Below are 12,961 nucleotides of genomic sequence, written 5' to 3' on the forward strand. Positions count from 1 at the left end.
CCCCCCCAAAGTCGCCAAAAGTATAACAGAAACTACTTTTGGGAATCGGTGTGGCGCCCCGCGCTGTTATCCCACGCTACCTAAAACAAATGTTAGGTAGCGTGGGATAACACATTTGTTTTTTTTTTTTTTTTATAAGTGTTCTTTTGTTACCCCAGATAATGTGGTCTACAAGACTAGTGAGGTTTCTGAGGTATGTTGAAAGAATTAGTATAAGAAGAGAGTAAAAGAGGTATAAGATATGAGGTAGTATAAACAATTTAACTAAGGCTTTCCTACCTGCCCAGAAAGTCAGTGCATTTCACAGATCTTTACACAGTATGGAAACTTTAGCAAGAAATTTGGTTAAATTAGCATTTGAGAGGTTACATCCAGCTGATATAAGGTTTATACCTAAGTAATCTGACAGCAAGATGCCAAGGAAAAAGGGAAGACAGAGTAAATATGTTTTTTGATTTGATGTCAAAAGGAGGGGAGGCTACGAAAATGAAGAGTTTACTAAAGGTATAAAAAAAATTATTGTACGACGGAATAAAAATAAAAAGTGATGTAATCTATTGTAATGTATTTGTATTGTATTTTCTATTAGTCACACTAGACATAGTCCCAATACCAGCATACTGCACAGACAAATTACTATTGCTTTCTCACTCTCTCTGCTGCTCCTCGTCCTCTTTTTTTCTCTCGTACAAGGTAATTGATTAGGTGCATTGAAAATTATACGAAATGTCATTTTTTTAAACCTGCTTTTCTGTAAAAATATATACCCAGACACGACCATCAATAATCTTCTGCAGTAATTGGGGTCAAGACAGAGTGACAGAGTAATATGGGGAAAACAGATGCCAACTTTTATGGGACAGTTTAATATACCTCAAGAATAGTCAAGAATTCTTTATATACAGCCTATTTATATATATATATATATATATATATATATATATATATATATATATATATATATATATATATATATATATATACACACACACACTATATTGCCAAAAGGATTGGGACACCTGCCTTTACACACACATGACATTTAATGGCATCCTGATCCCCGTCTTAGTCCGTGGGATTCAATATTGAGTTGGCCCACCCTTTGCAGCTATAACAGCTTCAACTCTTCTGGTAAGGCTGTCCACAAGGTTTAGGAGTGTGTCTATGGGAATGTTTGACCATTCTTCCAGAAGCGCATTTGTGAGGTCAGGCACTGATGGAAGACGAGAAGGTCTGGCTCGCAGTCTCCGCTCTGTATTATCCCAAAGGTGTTCTATTGGGTTTAGGTCAGGACTCTGTGCAGGCCAGTCAAGTACCTTCACCGCAAACTCGCTCATCCATGTCTTTATGGACCTTGCTTTGTGCACTGGTTCAAATTATTTAGTGGAGGGGGGATTATGGTGTGGGGCTGTTTTTCAGAGGTTGGGCTTGGCCCCTTAGTTCCAGTGAAGGGAACTCTTAAAGCAAGGTCCATAAAATCCTGGATGAGTGAGTTTGGAGTGGAGGAACTTGACTGGCTTGCACAAAGTCCTGACCTCAACCTGATAGAACACCTTTGGGATGAATTAGAGTGCAGACTGCGAGCCAGGCCTTCTCGTCCAACATCAGAGCCTGACCTCACAAATGCACTTCTGAAAGAATGGTCAATCAGTCCCATAGACACACTCCTAAACCTTGTGGACAGCCTTCCCGGAAGAGTTGAAGCCGTTATAGCTACAAAGGGTGGGCCAACTCAATATTGAACCCTATGGACAAAGACTGTAAGACTGCAATTTCATTAAATTTCATGTGCGTGTAAAGGCAGGCGTCCCAATACCTTTGGCAATATAGTATGTGTGTATAATATATATATATATATATATATATATATATATATACACACACATTTCATATTTATGTAGCACCCTACAAGGTAGGTGCTGGGTAAAGTATAGTGGGCCGTGTCTGCTTATCAGCAGGGCCATGATTTTCAGCTGGGCTTCCATGTCTCCCAGGTGTGGTAGGTGAGGCTGTGGAGTCTCCCCACTGTGCTCCATGAGAGGGTTCTCATTGGGCAGTGGAGGAAACCCAGCCAATGGCACACTCAGGCCTGTATCTACCCCAGAAAAAGCAGATTCGGCCGCACAGCATTCTGGAAGTGGGTATAAATTTGAGGGGAGCACATGACGCAGCGTCTTTGGCAGGAAGCAGAGTCCCAGGAGGGAGAGTGCGGCTGTCTCTCCTCCTGTCAGAGGAGTCGGGTGTCCCAGGGGGCTTGCCTTAGGGGACAGAGGGCTGAGCTGAGCTGCAGAGAGGATCTGGTGTGCTGAGGACCAGCGGAGCTGAGAGGGGTCCAGTTTCAGGAAAGCATTCCCAGTTAGTGAGTACTGCAAACTGCCCCTAGGGGTCTGCCTAGTGAGAGGGGACCACCCCCGAGAAGGTCAGAGGGATCCGGAAGCTAGCTAGCCAGAAGAGGAGCCAAGTAAAGGGGGTGCAAGTGTTGACCCTGAAGAGTAAAGGGGGTGCCAGTGTGTGGACCCTGCAGCATAGAGGGGGTGCCTAGTGAGAGGACCCTGAAGTATAGAGTGGGTGCCAGTGTGTGGCCCTGAAGTGTTCAAGTTACAGCATGCAGGGGGGCGTGGTCTGACCTCGCATGGAGATGGCTGCCTGATCCCTGCGCTCCCGCCGACACGGACAACAGCATCCATAAGCTGGAGAGACCCGGGTGCTTCACTGCCCGACAACGATGGGATCCACCTCCCGGGCTTCCTCTGCCACCCGATCACGTTCCCCGAGGGACACAGGGGCTCAGCTGAGCCAAAGCATCCCTGAAATGTTCCGGACCCAGGGGACAAACATGGCGCTCACAGGCAGCTTGGCGCCCTCCTCCACACAAACTTCGCAGCCTGCTCGCTCCTATGCTGCGGCTACGGCCTCGGGCACCGATCCACCCGCTATGCCGACCCCCCCTCCTCCCTCGGTGACGATGGCAGACCTCCGGATGATCGCAGCCGACATTAAGGACACGCTGGGCTCTGCGATCCATGACCTGAGGGAGGAGATGAGAAGCCTGACCGGCCGAGTGCAGGGCATGGAAACTGTCACAGCACAGCATGACAGAGTGCTACGGTCTGTCACACGTGCGGTGGATTCTCACTCCCTGCAGCTTAGGGAGCTTCAACGGCATATGGAGGACTTGGACAATCGGGGTAGACGTCACAATCTGCGGGTACGTGGTCTCCCCGAATCTGTGGAACCCGACATGGTCGCCCCTGCTGTCACAGGTATTTTTAATACCCTCCTTGATCGCCCCATGCAATCCCCCATAGACATGGAGCGGATACATCGTGCGCTGCGCCCCAGGGGCAGGGATGGCGACCCTCCCAGGGACGTGGTCTGCTGCCTAGTGGATTACAAATTAAAAGAGGAGATCTTGCGAAAGGCCAGGAACAGGGCCAATTTGGAACATGAGGGTGCTGTTATTCACATCTATCAAGACCTCTCCAGCATAACCTTGCAGCACCGCAGAGATCTGCGCCCTCTGCTGGAAGCCTTGAGGCTGAAGGGGATACCATATAAATGGAAGTTTCCTTTTTGCTTGTCAGCCACCGCGCAAGGCCGTACGGCTCTCCTGAGGGTCCCGGAGGAACTCCCACACTTCTGTGCCGCCATGGGGCTCCCGCTGATTGATGTCCCTAACTGGTACGCTGCATTCCGTGGGGGTCCGCCAGCAGCACCAACGCCCAGAGAGGAACCTATGGAGGCCCATGATTCTCGTTTCAGGCGTCCTCGTTCACCCTCACCACTCAGGCCCCTCGCAGCTCTGCAGATACCACCATTGGCGGCGAGTCCCACAAAACCTCCCAAGCAAAGGAAGCCTCGTCAAGGTGACTGATGGTCGGGACACCAATGATCGTCTGGCAAGTATCACTGTTTTTCACGTTATATGCTCCCTTGCCCACTCCTTGTTCTCCCGTAGTTCACTGGACTGGCCACTCTCCCCCTTTATCCATGGAGCCCACGTTTATTTGTTTCCTCGTCCCATGTTTTGGCTGGCTATGATCCGTCCTACCTCCGCTCCACGTGCCTAGCCGATGTGCCTTATGAACATCCTCGGACTGCTCATTGACTCAATGCTTATGTATTGTCCAGCGCCCCTGTATTCTAACTGTCCTGCCCTCCTGACCGTTGAACGCAGATATATGCCCACCCATGCTTGCCAGGGTCGGGCGGCCAGCCTCCCCCTCCCTAGTCCTCCCCCCCCCCAAGGCACTGGCATATTGCCGCTTAGATCTCGCCTCTTGGCATCCGCAGCAACGTAGACCCTTTATGTGCCCTGCCTGTTCATGCTATTTGCTGACTAATGGTCGCTTTACCTCTGTTGGACTTCCTTTTACTACCCCGCCCCCCCGGTTACCACAGCCTAGTGGTTATGGACCTTGCAGGCTTCCCGACTGCTGCGGTGCTTTATATGGACCGGATTACTTTTGCACTGGGTGGGGGTTGGGTTGGGGAGGGTTGGCTTTTGGATTTTGGATTTTGGGTTTTCGGTTTCTATCGGACATGCCAGGTATACCCTATTCAGGTGGTCCGCGGGATGTGGTGGCGCTGTTGACAATAGCAATGTTGCCTAATTTAATGTTTATCGTAATGTGTTGATATTTCCCTGGATAATGCTAGCTTGGGGGGTCGGGTGGGCTGCCCGGGGTCGTGCAGGGGGGGATTTGCCTGTTCCGGGCGGATCCCTTCCGCCCCCGGGGAGTCGACCGGACCTCTCTTGTGTGATATATGCTTGGAGGATGGACTTCATAATATGTGTCTATGTTTTAGTGACCTTACAATGCTAATGTTGTAAGTAGTGGGGGGCCCACCCTCCCTGGTGACGGACGTCCGTCGGGGGGGGTGGTCCTGCCATGCCCCATCCAGGGGCCTCCAGATTTTGGTTATGTTTTGCTAACTCGCTCCTGGCCTTGTGGTGGGTGACACCAGTGACCCCGGAGGCACGTGAGTGACCGGCTACTTTTCATGGTATGTGTTATACACCACGACGGTTCTCTAGTTTACCCCATGCCAGGTTTATACTGTTGCACTGATTATACGGGACTCCTTCCCCTATCCCTGTGGGCATTTGCATCTTGATCATCGTTAATGTCTCTCCCCTTTTTGCATCCCCTCTTATTTGTCCGTCGGCGGGGCACACAGTCAGTTGGTTCCTGTTTCTACCCGTGTTTCTCCTGTTTCCTTTTTTTTTCCTCTCTCCCACCCGAGTGTGGAAACGGGATCTCACGTGTGCCCTCCAGGTTAGGTTTTATCCAACCCCCCTAGTGTGTTACGGTTGACTACAATTGTCAGCTTAACGGCACTCATTGCACTTAAACACTACCTCCCCCATTGTTGTTTCCGTGCTTGACAGGTAGGCAGGACCTCCTGCCACCGGATTGTTCCCACAGCCTTTCCTCCCCCTTGCCCCCTCCCCCCCGACTTAACCTTCCTTCTCCTTCTCATCCCCCGCACCCTTCTTTCTTTCTTTTCCTCTTCCTCTGCTCTTCCTCCTCTCTGCCCTCTCCCCCTCTTCCCTCCCTATTTCTCTCTCCTCTAAGCTGACCACCATGCCTGCCTCCTCTAAGGGGCGTGTGGCGCACTCCCCCGGGATGCATGCGCCGGACCCACTTTTGAAAATCCTTTCCCTTAATGTCAGGGGCTTGAACGTTCCCGAGCGTAGATCTAAGCTTTTGCTTTATGCGCGTCAGGCTAAGGCGGATGTGGTGTTTCTGCAAGAAACCCATTTCCGCTCGGATAAAACTCCCCGCTTTTACGATCGCTCCTTCCCGACGGTTTATCACTCAACGTCCAGCGTTTCTAAGTCTAAGGGAGTTTCTATACTGGTCTCTAAAAACTGTCCGTGGACTCTACAAGATTCTGTCTCAGATCAAGAGGGACGCTTTCTTTTCCTTAAGGGCACCATACGTGGTCAACTCTTTACGCTAGCGAACATTTACGCCCCAAACAAACGCCCCGTACCCTTTTTCCGGGCAACGCTTCTTCGCTTGACTGAATTTCAGGCGGGCACTTTAGTAGTGGGTGGGGATTTCAACGTAGCCCTCTCCCCCCTCCTGGATGTTTCCTCGGGCTCCTCCTCCTTACCGTACTCCGCCTTGCGAGCAATTAAGACTCTCCTTAGAGACCTTCTGCTTCATGACGCTTGGAGGACGTTGCACCCGGACACCAAGGACTTCACGTACTTCTCGCACCCCCATAATAAATACTCCAGGATTGATTATCTCTTTCTTTCCCAGGCTGCCCTCTCTTCTTTGCGCTCTGCGTCCATTGATCCTATGTTTCTGTCTGACCACCACCCTATCACCATCTCCCTCTCCCTACGGCCCGACCCTGGTCGCTCCCGCTCCTGGCGCCTGGACAACTCCCTATTGACCGACCCGGTATATATCGCGGAACTGACCTCTGCTCTGCGAGAGTATTTTGCCCATAACGCCACGCCTGATGTGACCCCTGCTACGTTGTGGGCGGCCCATAAGTGCACCATCAGGGGCGTTTTTATTGCCATGGCTGCGAAACGCAACAAGGAACGACGGGCTCATATTGCTACCCTCACTAACCGCATCCATTCCCTGGAACGCGCGCACAAGCTCACTCTAGCCGCACACACTCTGACTGAACTGACTCAAACCCGACAAGACCTCCTCACAGAATTGGGCTTTATAACGCAACGTAAATTCGCTTTACAGCAACGTCTGTTTTATGACTATGGTAACAAATCGGGCAAATTTCTGGCCAGAGCGCTTCAAACTCGACGGGCGGCAAGGACGATCCACTCGATCACGGACCCGCGTGGCGGGAAGGTCACCTCCACCAGTGCTATCGCTCAACAGTTCCTTACGTATTACCGTGCGTTATACAACCTGGATATCCCAGACCCTGAAGTCCCCCCTGCAGACAGAACAGCACATATTAAGGCATTCTTGCAGAAATACTCCCCCCCTCCCCTTTCACCGGAAGCCTTGGCGGAGTTTGATGCGCCCATCTCCTCCCCCGAACTGCACTCTGCACTCAAACAACTTAAACCGGGGAAGTGTCCGGGCCCGGATGGCTTGACGGTGGGATACTACCGGACCTTCGGGGATATCCTGTCCTCCCCAATGCTTGCGGCTTTCAACTCCTTCTCTGATTCCCCTACTTTGCACCCGGACTACTTGGAAGCTCACATTACCGTCATTCCTAAACCCGGCAAGGACCCGTCCCTGGTCTCCAATTACAGGCCAATTTCCCTCCTCAACGTGGACATCAAACTTTACGCCAAGGTACTGGCGAACCGCCTGCTACCCCACATTCCGGATGTCATCTCGCTCGACCAGGTGGGTTTTGTCCCCGGCCGCGAGGCCCGGGATAACACTCTCAAGGCACTCAACATCCACCATTGGATGACTTCCTCTGGCACTCCTGGTTTCTTCCTCTCGCTCGACGCGGAGAAGGCGTTCGACAGGGTTGCCTGGGACTACATGACTGCAGCATTGGAGTCTCTGGGCATCGCTGGTCGCATGTTGAACTTTATACGGGCTCTTTACTCGTCGCCCTCGGCTAGGGTACGGGTCAACGGGGGCCTGTCGGAAGCCTTCTCCGTGTCGAATGGGACCCGACAGGGTTGCCCCCTTTCCCCATTGATATACATCATTACCCTTGAGCCCCTCCTCCGCCGCATTAACTCTAATCCCGATATAAACGGTATAACTATAGCCCATAAAACCTATAAGCTAGCGGCCTTCGCCGACGATGTGTTGCTGTTTTTGACGAACCCTGCAATCTCTTTACCTAACCTTCTCCGGGACCTTGACGCCTTTCGTCTCTTATCCAACCTCAAAATTAATTACGCAAAATCAGAGGCCCTGAATATATCCCTCCCGCCATGCAAAGTACAGTTCTGCAAGGACAACTTCCCTTTCCGCTGGGAATCCTCTGCTATCACATACCTAGGCATCCAAATCCCTTCAACTCTTGCTGACCTCTACTCACGCAACTACCTGCCGCTGTTGCAGTCTATAAAAGCAGACCTCTCCAAATGGGAATCTGGCTCCTTCTCCTGGTTCGGCAGGATTGCAGTGGTCAAAATGAGTGTTCTTCCTAGGCTTCTCTACACTATGCAAGCCGTCCCCTTAAAGCTCCCTCCAGCGTTTTTTCGTTCGTATCGCTCCGCATGCACATCCTTTATCTGGCGCTCGAGACGCCCCAGGCTGTCTTGGGACGTCTTGACTGCCCCGAAGGAGATGGGTGGCCTGGGATTGCCGCACCTTCAGAGATACTATTGGTCCTGCCACCTGGCAAGGGTGGTGGACTGGCACAAACATCATCATGTCAAAGCTTGGGTCGCGTTGGAAGACTCTTTCTCCCCCATCCCTGTTCAACACCTGCCCTGGATCTCGACGCCTTCCTTTCCGACGGTGTGCTACAAGCACCCGACCATCAACCCCACGATCGTAATCTTTCGCAAGCTGTGCAAGACCTTGCACCTGGCATCCTCGCCTGGCCCTATGGTACCCCTTGTTCAAAATCCGGACTTCCCTCCGGGCCTCTCCTACATCCCCCCGCAGGGTTCTGCCTCCGACGCTCCATGCAGGGCCGAACACTGCTTTCAAGCGGGCTCACTGCTCTCTCTCCATGATTGGGCACAGAAATACCCGGACTTTCAGCTTCGCTTCTTCAATCACTTGCAGCTCAGAGACTTTTTCCTACATACCCCTGATGTCTCCTGCTGGTCTAGGGATCTCACCCCCTTTGAGACCCTATGCAGATCGTCGGACCCGCAACGGCATCTTATTTCCCTACTATACTCCCTCATCTCTTTGCAACTTCCGCCTCGCCTCGTCCGTTTACGGGCTAAGTGGGAGGAGATCACCGCCAAAACTTTGTCGGTTGATGATTGGGAGCGAATCTTCTTTCACATTCACAAGGGTTCCAGGAACGTCCTCACACAGGAGACTGGCTTTAAAATCTTCGCACACTGGTACAGGACTCCTGAACTTTTGCATAAAATGTCGGCGGACCTCCCCTCCCTTTGCTGGCGTTGCCGCCTCCATACAGGATCTCTCCTACATATCTGGTGGGACTGCCCGCGGATCCAGCCCTTTTGGAAGGCGATACATGCCCTCATAACTCGTATCACTACTTATACGCCGGATCTCAGCCCGGCACAATTCCTCCTCCATCATTCCTCCCTCCCTCAGCGGACGTACAGGAGGTCTCTGGTCTTTCATTTAATCTCTGCCGCCAACATGTGCATCCCGTGCCTATGGCTGTCTCCCTCCCCACCCACTGTAGCTGATTGGCTGCGGAGGGTTGGAAGGATCGCCCGTATGGAAGATCTCACGTTTCAAGCTCTTGACACTCCCTCCAAATTTTATGACATTTGGGCCCTGTGGATCGACTTTGCTGCATCGGATGACCACCGTCGCCTGATGAATACATAGTCTGTCGTTAGCTCGCCACACCCCACTTGCTTCCCGGTCGTCTTGCGGGGGAGTGCGCCCGCACTCCTCTTCTCCTTCTTTCTCCATTTTCTATCCCCCTTCTGCTCTCCCTACCTAGTGTGCTCTCTCTATCCCTCTACCCCCTCTTCTTATGCTATTGCTCTCTTCCCCCACTGTCTCATGACGCTCTCGGCGTCCTCCACCCCCACCTGCTCTCCCTGTGACCCCCCTCTCCCCTACCTCCTGTTGCCTACCGTACCCGTGTGCAGCGTTGGGCGGTCTATCTACATGTATGGGTGGTGCGCCCCCGGCCCTGGACACAGTGAGTTCCCCTTGGGGGTGTCCGATTCGGAGGTGCCCCATCCAGGACATTCATTCTCATGCCTCCTGTCTGCCCTCATCCTCACTTCCCATGTTTGAGGGGTCGGAATTCTCTCCCTTCATCAGTACTCCCTTACCCCCTGATTCCCAATACCCCATATGATTGCACTGAACCCCGTAACGCATTGGTTTCGGCCCATGCGGCGGGGATGTTAATCTACGCCGCAGTGGCCCTCTGTATTTGCAATAATATACTGAATTTTTGGCCATGTATTGTACGAGGCTGGGTCACTTTTGCTTTGTTTATTTTTTAGTATCTTCCGCAGATGGCATCTCTCTGCGCCCTGATACAGTTTGTGGTTATTTTGGATGTACACTGTTATTTGTACTTATGTCTGTTGACTGTACTATATTGCCATCACTTGTTAATGTGCGTTTTTTTTTTATTCTTTTCAATAAATTGTTTATAAAAAAAAAAAAAAAGTTACAGCATGCAGGGAGCAGTGTACAGCGTTGAGAGTTGCAGCAGCAGAAGCAGTATACAGAAGCTACCTCAGTCAGCAAGGACTGGAGGGAGCAGTATTCAGGACTTTTGAGTTAACCAGAGTGTCAGAAGTCAAGTTTCAAGTACAGTTCCGCTAGTCAGTGTTTTTCAAGCGCCATCAAGCGTTGGTCGGCATCCAGCCGGCGTCAAGACAGCGCTGAAAGGCATTTTTCTTCAAAGTGTCCCTTTTGTACCTAGTTGAGCCAGAGGAGTATCCCACTCATTCCCTTCTCCCACCCCCAATATAAAATAAACAAAAAAAAACAAAGATGCCGGACTGGTCCTTGACTCAAATCTCACACTTGGGTATTCAGCTTAAATGGGCTGAAGGTGTTACCGGTGACCATGGCAGACCCACATCAGGCCCAATGCCTGGAAAACCTGCTACATTTAAAATTATTTAATGTTTCAAATTATTATTCTGCATTGACTGTGTAGACTAAATTATACTGCCTTAAGCACTTTACAAACCACCTGCTGATCTCAATAGTAACATAATATAGCTAAAGGCATTAATCATCACATATACTAATTATTATGATATGGATCAATGAAAGGGAATAAATTTGACTATAACGATGCTTGACCCTAATGTTTGCACACACAGTTTCCCTACTATTATAATTTATATAAAAAAAGCTTACCTTTCTTTCTGCTAAATGCACGATTCATTTTGTTTGTTTGAAAAAGTCAGTCTGCGAGTCTTCTTTCTACAAATAAATTACAATAATACATTAGGACAATAACTGTGAACATTAAACATTTACACTCTTCTTTCCCAGGAACTTTTTTTTTAAATTGTAGTAGCAGACCTGACATTAGAGAAGGATGTACTGTACATACAAGCAGCATATGGGAACACCTTTGCACAAAACAATAGTCACCTACTGCAATAAATTTGAGCATTGTGCTCTATATGCATGACTGCAAGACTCTGGGTTAAAAGCTCTAGTGTTAACATGTTAGGGTTGAATTACTAAACCTGGAGAGTGAAAAATTCTGATATTTTTCTGCATAAAAACCAATCAGCTTCCAGGTTTTCTTGTCAAATCTTAAATGAATAATCTGAAGTTAAAAGCTGATTGGCTATCATGCACAGCTGCACCAGGCTTTGCACTCTCTAGATTTTGTAAATCAACCCCGTTGTGCCTCATTCAATTATCCTTAAGAAACTCAGTTGCAAAAATAAAAATTCTATCAAGAGATGTCCCTCCAAAGTAGAGAGTAAATACCTTCCCGCTACTTGCACTGCTAAACACTACTCGGAGGAAGAGGACACTGAAGCCCACATAGAACCATACAGTACACTTCCAGGAATGTCACCTCCTTTGTCCCCCACTGCATTTAGTGGTTCCACCTGCCAACCCCTATGACATGACAATATTGAGATAAGAGTGTGCGGTGAAAACTACTGAGTTTATCCACGCTCTCAGGAGAGTCAAAATGTTAGGGAGACTTTAGTAAGTGATTCCTCCTTATCACAGTGGTTGTGTTTAGAGATGTGCACAACAGAAAAATCTGTTTAATTTCAAGTTCCATTTGTTAAGTAAATTATTTTGTTTCGTTATAATCGTTATGTTAGAACAATTTGTTTTTGGAATTTGTTTTTCATACTTGGATTTGTTTTGTAACTTTATTTAAGAATCAATTCGAATTTTTGGAAGTTCTGTTACTCTCTTGTTATTTTGGACGATTGGCTGTGTCCCTGCTAGTCCAACCCACAAAGAGGAATGGAATGAGCTGATTGGGCAGGATCAACTGGAGTCCCATGCATCCGAAAGTAACTAATGGAACTAAATACATTTCAGATTCATGTTATGTTATGATGTAGAGATTCTGATGGATCTACCTCCATCCAACCCAAACACAATAAGAAGGAATCATCTTATTTCACTTTCATACCTTACTAGTGCATATTGTATAATAATGAAAAATGGTAACGCACAAAGAATTGGCTGATTATCCAAAGACTACTGAACTGTTCTCATCTGAATAATAGAAATGAATCCCAATTAATACATATTCACCTGTTATGGTATTAAGTTGAATTCATGTCCCTATTCCCAACTGACTTTGTTTGTTGGGCTGCAAACAAAGAAAATAAAGGAATGGTCTCTCAAGTTCAACCCCAATACAAAAATAAACTTATTGGAATATTCACGCTACGCACACTAGAATAAAAGCAAAGGGATCCAAATCAATTTGAGTCATTCGTTATGTAGCTATATTATTTTGGATGCTTCAAACACTAACAAAAAGGCCCAAACTATCACATTATGTCATCCGAATAAAACAAATGAATATGAATGAATTTGTTGTTTTTATTATAATTTATTTTGAATTTGTCCAAATTCGTTACTATTGTGATTTGGATACATTGAGTCTCCAAATTCCTTAAATTTTGTCTGAATTTCGATCCATACCAAAATGAATAGTACATGTTTCGTTTTGTTTAGTGGCATTTACTTTCTACTTTGCAGGGACATCTGGTTTTAAAAGTTTCATTTTTGAGAGAAAGTCGCTTCAAGGTATTTTTATGAGACACAACATACTCACTGAAAAAAAAAATAAACCTGCTGCTGAATAGAAGCCATAATAATTGTCTGCTTTCAACTCTGCCTTAAGCCTCATACACACG

General features: G+C 48.4%; 1 protein-coding gene across 2 annotated transcripts in view; it reads right to left on the minus strand.

Moving 5' to 3' along the window:
- GULP1 (GULP PTB domain containing engulfment adaptor 1) overlaps window positions 1–12,961 on the minus strand; it is a 788,491-nt gene that overhangs the window by 487,934 nt on the left and 287,596 nt on the right. For both annotated transcript variants that reach the window (XM_082260575.1, XM_082260574.1), the window contains exon 3: window positions 10,968–11,033. In XM_082260575.1, the coding sequence (XP_082116701.1) occupies window positions 10,968–10,995 (28 nt within the window). In that variant the 5' untranslated portion in view covers window positions 10,996–11,033. The remainder of the gene's footprint in view (window positions 1–10,967; window positions 11,034–12,961) is intronic.

Source organism: Pelophylax lessonae (genome assembly GCF_965119305.1).
Source record: "Pelophylax lessonae genome assembly, chromosome: 6".
NCBI lineage: Eukaryota > Metazoa > Chordata > Amphibia > Anura > Ranidae > Pelophylax > Pelophylax lessonae.